Source organism: Priapulus caudatus, unplaced genomic scaffold (genome assembly GCF_000485595.1).
Source record: "Priapulus caudatus unplaced genomic scaffold, Priapulus_caudatus-5.0.1 Scaffold1691, whole genome shotgun sequence".
Classification (NCBI taxonomy): Eukaryota; Metazoa; Priapulida; class Priapulimorpha; order Priapulimorphida; family Priapulidae; genus Priapulus; species Priapulus caudatus.
Window position 1 is genome coordinate 86180 of NW_014578752.1, and position 8041 is coordinate 94220.

The 8041-nt window shown below is 45.7% G+C and overlaps 1 protein-coding gene across 1 annotated transcript in view; it reads left to right on the forward strand.

Moving 5' to 3' along the window:
- The window catches only part of LOC106817348 (leucine-rich repeat-containing protein 1-like), a gene marked incomplete at its 3' end in the record, with an annotated part of 27281 nt that overhangs the window by 6307 nt on the left and 12933 nt on the right, over positions 1-8041 (forward strand). The window contains 1 exon segment of the mRNA XM_014822005.1: positions 6408-6533. Within this exon segment, the coding sequence (XP_014677491.1) occupies positions 6431-6533 (103 nt within the window).

The window sequence follows — 8041 nt, forward strand, 5'->3', positions numbered from 1 at the left end:
TAAAATCTGTATTGTTAGTAGTACAGCATGTAATATGTGTATTGTTAGTAGTACAGCATGTGTAATGTGTATTAATTGTTAGTAGTACAGCATGTGTAATGTGTATTGTTAGTAGTACAGCATGTGTAATGTGTATTAATTGTTAGTAGTACAGCATGTGTAATGTGTATTGTTAGTAGTACAGCATGTGTAATGTGTATTAATTGTTAGTAGTACAGCATGTGTAGTGTGTATTGTTAGTAGTACAGCATGTGTAATGTGTATTAATTGTTAGTAGTACAGCATGTGTAGTGTGTATTGTTAGTAGTACAGCATGTGTAATGTGTATTGTTAGTAGTACAGCATGTAAAATCTGTATTGTTAGTAATACAGCATGTGTACCAGTAGTATATATGTAAAATGTGTATTGTTAGCACTTAGCAGTACAGCATGTGTAATGTGTATTGTTAGTAGTACAGCATGTGTAATGTGTATTGTTAGTAGTACAGCATGTGTACCAGTAGTATATATGTAAAATGTGTATTGTAGGCAGTGCAGTATGTGAAATGTGTATTACCCACCCAATATTTTAAACGGGCTCTTAGACAAATTGAACAGGCCCTTACAAGTTTGAACCGGCCCTGAATTTTATTAGCTCGCCTTGACATCGTCAAGATGAGCTATTGCCATGGGGTGTCGTCTGTCGTCCGTCTGTCCGTCCGTCCGTCCGTAAACATTTGGGTACGGTCAACGATAACTCAAGAACAGTTTGACCCACATGTTTCAAATTGCATATATAGTTGTTACTCCTATGGGAGAGGTTTGAACGTCCTATTTTGGAGCACGCCACTCGCCAGTCGACCTACTTTCGAGCCACGCCCACTTTTTAGCAAAAATGAAAATAGCCATCTAAATTCATTCGATTTTGTGAAATTTTGGTATGTGAATGTGTAAGGCTAGCCCCAAAACAGTTGTTACTCCTATTGGAGAGATGACAACGTCCTATTACGTTTATTTTGTCTAACTGGTTAACAACTCTACAATCATATCTATATACGTGTAATATTGTGTTTTAGATTCTTTGCTACAGTAATTTGACTGGAATATTTTATTGTTTTTATTTGCGCGATATTCGAAAACCAAAATCGCGATAATTTAGGCGTAAGTAGCGCCATCTCTCGTCAAGATTTCAGACTTTCAGATCTGAAACATTTATTTTCGCATCAAAACTTATGCATATATCATTATCAAGAGTATATAATGGGAGATATGCTATATAATGGGAGTTCTACCATATATACTCTTGCTTTATATATATCCCCCTTCCCTCTTCTATCACACCCAATGTACAGTGTCATTGACACTTTCATTCAATTTATCAGGAGTCTATCAATATATATTGATAGACTCCTGAATTTATTCCATTATTAATAGGCATACTCATTCAGTATTTCATTGCTATCAGTGGAGTTCTACTTGTTTGACAGGAATTGCTGGAGCATAATTTATTTCTTAGCAGTCGCTAAGTAAAAACTAGTCAGCAAATTGGTATATATATATATATATATATAGCTATATTGTTAATATAAAGGCAAGATAGGCAAAATTTTGAATATATGCCAAGTGGACTGATTATATGGGCGGTTGAACCGGCGGCAGTCGGCAAAATAGCGCTAATTTCGCGCTCTGTTGTCAGTAAAGGGCGTAAAATCTGTGTCGCGGTTAGAATCATCATGTACAGCGTGTACGGGTGAACACGCAGCGTTTCAAATACGCGAGGCAATGACGCGATAATCGATCCCGGCTTTAACGGTAAAAAATTTAACGTCCGGTTCTCGCAGCCCTTTCTTCCGGGCGAATACGATCTGACGAGTCACTGAGGTGGGGGGTGGGTGGATGGCAGTGAGGTGGGTGGGTGGGGGAGGGGAGGAGGGTGGAATGTTTGTGTGGATGGGGCAGTGAGGTGGGTGGTGGGAGGGGTGGGAGGGTGGAATGTTTGTGGTGGATGGGTGGCAGTGAGGTGGTGGGTGGAGGGGGATGGAATGTTCGTGTGGATGGTGGCAGGTGAGTGGGAGTGGAGGGGGGGATGGAATGTTCGTGTGGATGGGTGGCAGTGAGTGGGGTGGTGGAAGGGGGGATGGAATGTTCGTGTGGATGGGTGCAGTGCGGTGGGTGGGTGGTAGGGGGAGGGTGGAATGTCCGTGGTGGATGGTGCAGTGAGGTGGGAGGGTGGAATGTTTGTGGTGGATGGGTGGCAGTGAGGTGGGTGGGGGGGGAGGGTGTAATGTTCGTGGTGGATGGGTGCAGTGAGGTGGGTGGGTGGGTGGGAGGGGGGGGGAGGGTGGAATGTTCGTGGTGGATGGGTGCAGTGAGGTGGGTGGGTGGGAGTAGGGGAGGTGGAATGTTCGTGGCGGATGGGTGCAGTGAGGTGGGTGGGTGGGAGGATGGGGGGAGGGTGACATGTTTGTGGTGATGGGTGCTGTGAGGTGGGCGCGGTGGGATGGTGGGGGAGGGTGGAATGTTTGTGGCGGATTGGGTGCAATGTGCTCCGTGAGTGGGGGACGGGTGGAATGTTTTGTGGTGGATGGGTGACGTGAGGCAGTTGTTTTGACATTTCATCCTCTATTAAGGCGAATTAGGGCGGGCGTTGAGGTGTCGCGGGCTAACATGGGGTGTGGGCCGTCATTTCTGATTACGGCATGCTGCTGGGGTTACTTCGTTTTTTTTTTTATAACTTGCTTTTTATTTTTGCATAATGTGAAATTGGCGGGAAACGGAAAAAGATCACGTGTACCGCAGTAGCAAGCAGACGTAACGGCATAGCTGACAATAAAGTGTTATAACGTCGGCGATAGCGCTGGCAATATAGACGTAATAAAAGTCACCGGGCGTGAAGTCAGCGGCATCGGAACGTTATTCGTGGGCGGCGGCGAGCCGGCGACGCAGCTGCGTCGAGACTTCGGAAATTCGTCGGATTTCGATTCGTCATTTCGCGTCACGTTCCGTCGCCACGCGCGGTGCTTTCCAGGCGTGATCGGATGCAGCTGAAGCGTAGCGGTTGCGCGGCGGAGTCACGCGACTGGAGGGGTTTATTAGTGTGAAACTTGTGGGACTGACTGTAGGGGTTTTAGTGTGAAACTTGTGGACTGACTGTAGGGGTTTTAGTGTGAAACTTGTGGGCTGACTGACTGTAGGGGTTTTTAGTGTGAAACTTGTTGGGCTGAACTGTAGGGTTTTAGTGTGCAAACTTGTGGGCTGACTGACTGGTAGGCGGTTTTAGTGTGAAACTTTGTGGGCGAGACTGTAGGGTTTTTTAGTGTGAAACATTATGGCTGAACTGACTGTGATAAAGTAGATAAGGGTTTTGTGTGGAAACTTGTGGGCGACTGTAGGGGTTTTTAGTGTGAAACTTGTGGGTTGACTGACAATGTAGGGGTTTTTAGTTGAAACTTGTGGGCTGACTGACTGTAGGGGTTTTAGGTGTGAACGTTGTGGGCTGACTGACTGTAGGGGTTTTTAGTGTGAACTTGTGTGGCTGACTGACTGTAGGGTTTTAATTGTGAAACCGTTGTGGGGCTGACTGCGACTGTAGGGGTTTAGTGTGAAACTTGTGGGCTGACTGACTGTAGGTTTGTAGTGTGAAACTGCTGGGCTGAACTGGAACTGTAAGAGGGATTTTAGTGTGAAACTTGTGGGCATGACTGACTCGTAGGGGGTTTTAGTGTGAAACTTGTGGGCTGACTGACTGTAGGGGTTTTAGTGTGAAACTTGTGGGTTGACTGACTGTAGGGGTTTTAGTGTGAAACTTGTGGGCTGACTGACTGTAGGGTTTAGTGTGAAACTGTGGGCTGACAGACTGAGGGGTTTTAGGTGTGAAACTTGTGGGCTGACTGACTGTAGGGGGGTTTTCAGTGTGAAAACTCTGTGGGCCTGACTGACTGGTATGGGGGGTTTTAGTGTGAAAACTTGTGGGCTGGACTTGGACTGTAGGGGTTTTAGTGTGAAACTTGTGGGCTGACTGACTGTAGGGTTTAGTGTGAAACTTAATGGGCTGACTGACGTAGGGGTTTTAGTGTGAAAGGCATGTGTTGGGCTGACTGACTGTAGGGGTTTAGTGTGCAACTTGTGGGCTGAACAGACTGTAGGGGTTTTAGTGTGAAACTTTGTGGCTGACTGACTGTAGGGGTATTTAGTGTGAAAGCTTGTGGCTGACTGATACTGTAGGGGTTTTAGTGTGAAAGCCTTGTGGGCTTGACTGACGTAGGGGTTTTTTAGCGCATCTGAGCATAAGTCAGATGCAGCTTGTAGAATCGCTTGAACGTCCGTCCGTGCCGTCCGTCCGCCGTCCGTCAACAGTTGGGCACAAATCTTAACGCGCTCGACGTTGGTCAGATATTCGGTCGTGGGGGTGGATTCGTCAAAACGGTGGGAAACTTCGTTGATGCTCGAAGCATGGGGTGCCAAAGGTCAAAGGTCAAGAGGTGTAAAATAGAGGGGGAATCATTCAGTTCTCTGTAACTTAAGGTATAGGGAGGAAATGCAGAATTGCGGCACGAAATCTAAAGCGGATATGAGCCTAGGGCTCGTGATAGTCGGTGTAGTAGCATCATGGTAGGAGACAAGACCATCACTGTGGCGAATTGGAGGTCACAGGTCAAAGGTCAAATGGGCACAGGGCAGATTTAGACATTTCCTGAGGACATGGTCTGACGGAAGCGATTGAAAAACTTTTTTTGTTTGCAGCGGTGACCACTGGCATTTTTATGGCTTTATTGAAAGGACCATTGAAATGTCCCTCTGCTGGACATGCGAAGAGTAAGTGTGCGGATAAGCCTTTTGACCCTCAGAAGAGGGTAAACATGGATGTTGAACTGTTAACAAAGGAGTGAACTGCTTTTGCTATTAGAGCCGCCCTCCCCACGCAGACCCTCTCCACCCTCCCCTGCCCCTTCCACCCTCGCCACCTACGCCCCTCCCCCCGCCGCTCCGTCCACCCTCCCAGCCTCCCACCCATCCCACTCGATCTGGGCGATAGTTGCGTGTCCAAACAATGATGTTACGCCAACTGCGTGTCTGCATATCTGCGCCTAACTAAAATGTGGTACTACGCAGACTGAAATTTTACGTTTATAATCGTACAAGCAGACCTCAGGATGAGCCTCAGACGCTCTGGCGGCTCTTGTAGTGTGAACTTGTGGGCTGACGAGACTGTAGGGGTTTTAAAGTGTGAAACTTGTGGGCTGACTGACTGTAGGGTTTTTAGTGTGAATACTTGTGGGCTGACAGCTGTACAGTAGGGGTTTTAGAGTGTGAAACTTGTGGGGCTGACAGACTGTAGGGGTTTTAGTGTGAACTTGTGGGCTGACAGACTGTAGGGTTTTTAGTGTGAAACTTGTGTGGCTGAGCAGACTGAGGGGTTTTAGTGTGAACTTGTGGCCTGTACTGACTGTAGGGGTTTTAGTGTGAAACTTGTGGGCTGACTGACTGTAGGGGTTTTAGTGTGAAACTTGTGGGCTGACTGACTGTAGGGGTGTTAAGTGTGAACTTGTGGGCGTACCTCGTTTGTTTGCTGTCGTTCTTCCGCCGGCTGAATAGTCAGCAGTCACTTGGGCGTGTGATGTTCAGCGAAGCAGGAGGCGGAGGAGGGGGAGAGGTGGCGGGGGGGGGAGGGAGGTGCCAGTCGTATGAGGCTGATGCATTGTGTGTGGTGCGCTCTACTGTAATCCTACCAAGTTACAGTTACAGCAATGTCGCGTGAAATCATTGAATGCAGCTGTTTTACATTCAGCTAATGGAGCAGAAATCGAAGCGGATTATGTAATTGGCGCATCGTACTTGGAGATAATTATTTTTTTTCGCCCCTAGATTGATGGCGCGCTTTGTTACGCGCAATCAAAGAAAACGGCTTGTTACACATAATTTAAGCGCGGTAAAAATAATTCAACCGCGGTTAAAATATGTGTAATGTGGCGAGTGATTTTCACTTTCGTCTGTTTGCTGCCGTTCGCTTGTTGATGTTTTCAACTTCGTCTGTTTGCAGCCGTTTGCTTGTTGATTGTTTCATCTTCGTGTGTTTGCAGCCGTTCGCTTGTTGATGTTTTCATCTTTGCATCTGTTTGCAGCCGTTCGCTTGTTGATTTCATAATTTTTGTGTTTGCAGTTGTTCACTTGTTGATGTTTTCATCTTCCTGTGTTTGTAGCCGTTCACTTGTTGATTTTATCATCTTCCTGTGTTTGTAGCCGTTCACGGGATTGTGGGGGCTGTTTGATGTTTTCATCTTTGCGTCTGTTTGCAGCCGTTCACTTGTTGATGTTTTCATCTTTGCGTCTGTTTGCAGCCGTTCACTTGTTGATGTTTTCATCTTTGCGTCTGTTTGGGCAGCTGTTGCAACATTGTCTGATGTTTTCATCTTTGGCATCTGTTGCAGTCGTTCTTCTATCTTCCGGCTCCATGCAGCTTCGGAAGCTGGGGCTGAGCGACAACGAGATACAGCGTCTGCCGCCGGACATCTCAAATTTTCTCAACCTCGTTGAACTTGACGTCAGCCGCAACGGTATGTGTCCTAGTCTGCTGCTGTATGCTAATAAAGGTTATCTCAGTTAGATCCAAATTAAGTTAATGAGTTTCCTCAGGTCTGGGGAAGTCTATTGGAGAGATGAGATAGAGATAGATAGATAATAGGTTTATTGCAAAACTTAGTTTTAACAACGTTACAATTAATAAATTTTGCGAACGCAAGAATATCATTTAGGGGCAGTATAAAACTGAAATTGAATGATATTTAGCAATAATATATGTCCGCCATTGATAAGACATAGATAATCACCTTAAAAAATGTTGGTTCGTAAACCTTATATCACTACAACTAAAAAGCATCTTTAGAATATAGTACTAAATTTAAAATAACGTGAATCCTTGGTGCAAAATAATTGTTAAAAATTAAAATGGCGACACAATGATAGAATCAAGCATGGACGAAATTTCGTCATTGTAAGATTTTTTAAAGCTTAATTTTGGATGCTAACTTACTGAGATAACTTATTAGCATGTGAACTTTAGAGAGCCGTATGAAATTATTTAATCATCTGCTGCTGTAATAGCGCTGTATATTTCGCAGGAGGTTTTAATTTTCGCGAAATTCGTGAATTGTGTCGCCCGACCCGGCGAAAATAAAACACGGGCGAAATAATTCATGACCGAATAAGTACCGAATAATTCATGAAATTCACTCAACCGCGAAATTAAGCCGAGAGCGAGCAGAGAGAGAGAGAGGAGAGAGAGAGAGAGAGAGAGAGAGAGAGCGAGAAAAGGAGAGAGAGAAGAGAGAGAGAGAGAGAGAGAGAGAGAGAGAGAGAGACAGAGAGACAGAGAGAGCAGAGAGACAGAGAGACAGAGAGACAGAGAGAGAGAGAGAGAGAGAGAGAGAGATGAGAGAGAGAGGAGAGAAGAGAGAGAGCGAGAGAGGACATAGAGACAGGTAGAGAGAGACAGTAGAGAGAGAGAGGAGAGAGAGAGGGGCAGCAGGCATGCAGGCATGGGACGTACATGCGGTCCTGCTAGCCCCCCCCCCGCCCGCCAACGCGTGAAGCATAGTCCACCACAGTGACGCATAGTGCCCACAGTGCCGAACCAGGTGGGCTCTAGCCATCCGCCCCTATGGTCATCACACGCGTATGCGCTAGCATAATGTTTAGGGCAATATCCTGATGATGATTGGATATTCCAGACATGCCAAAATTTTTAGGGCAGCGGCGATGCACATTCGCATTTGTAGGCCAGTCAATCCTTCCCGGGTTATGTGTGTGGCACAGCGCGTACATGCTAAATAGTGTATCAAGTAGCAATATGTACAGTGGGCAGTTACTGTTATGTTATGTTAGCCAAACTATCTAGAGTTATGTAGAACTGGTTATACAGTATATCACGCACTAGTAGTAGTAGCAGTATGTACTGAAATTGAACTGTCTATTAATATCAAAGTATAGTAGCAGCTAGCTAAGACTAGCAAACGGTAAAATGTGCTATTCAGCATGAACTATGCATTGCATTGTGTGTAAGCAA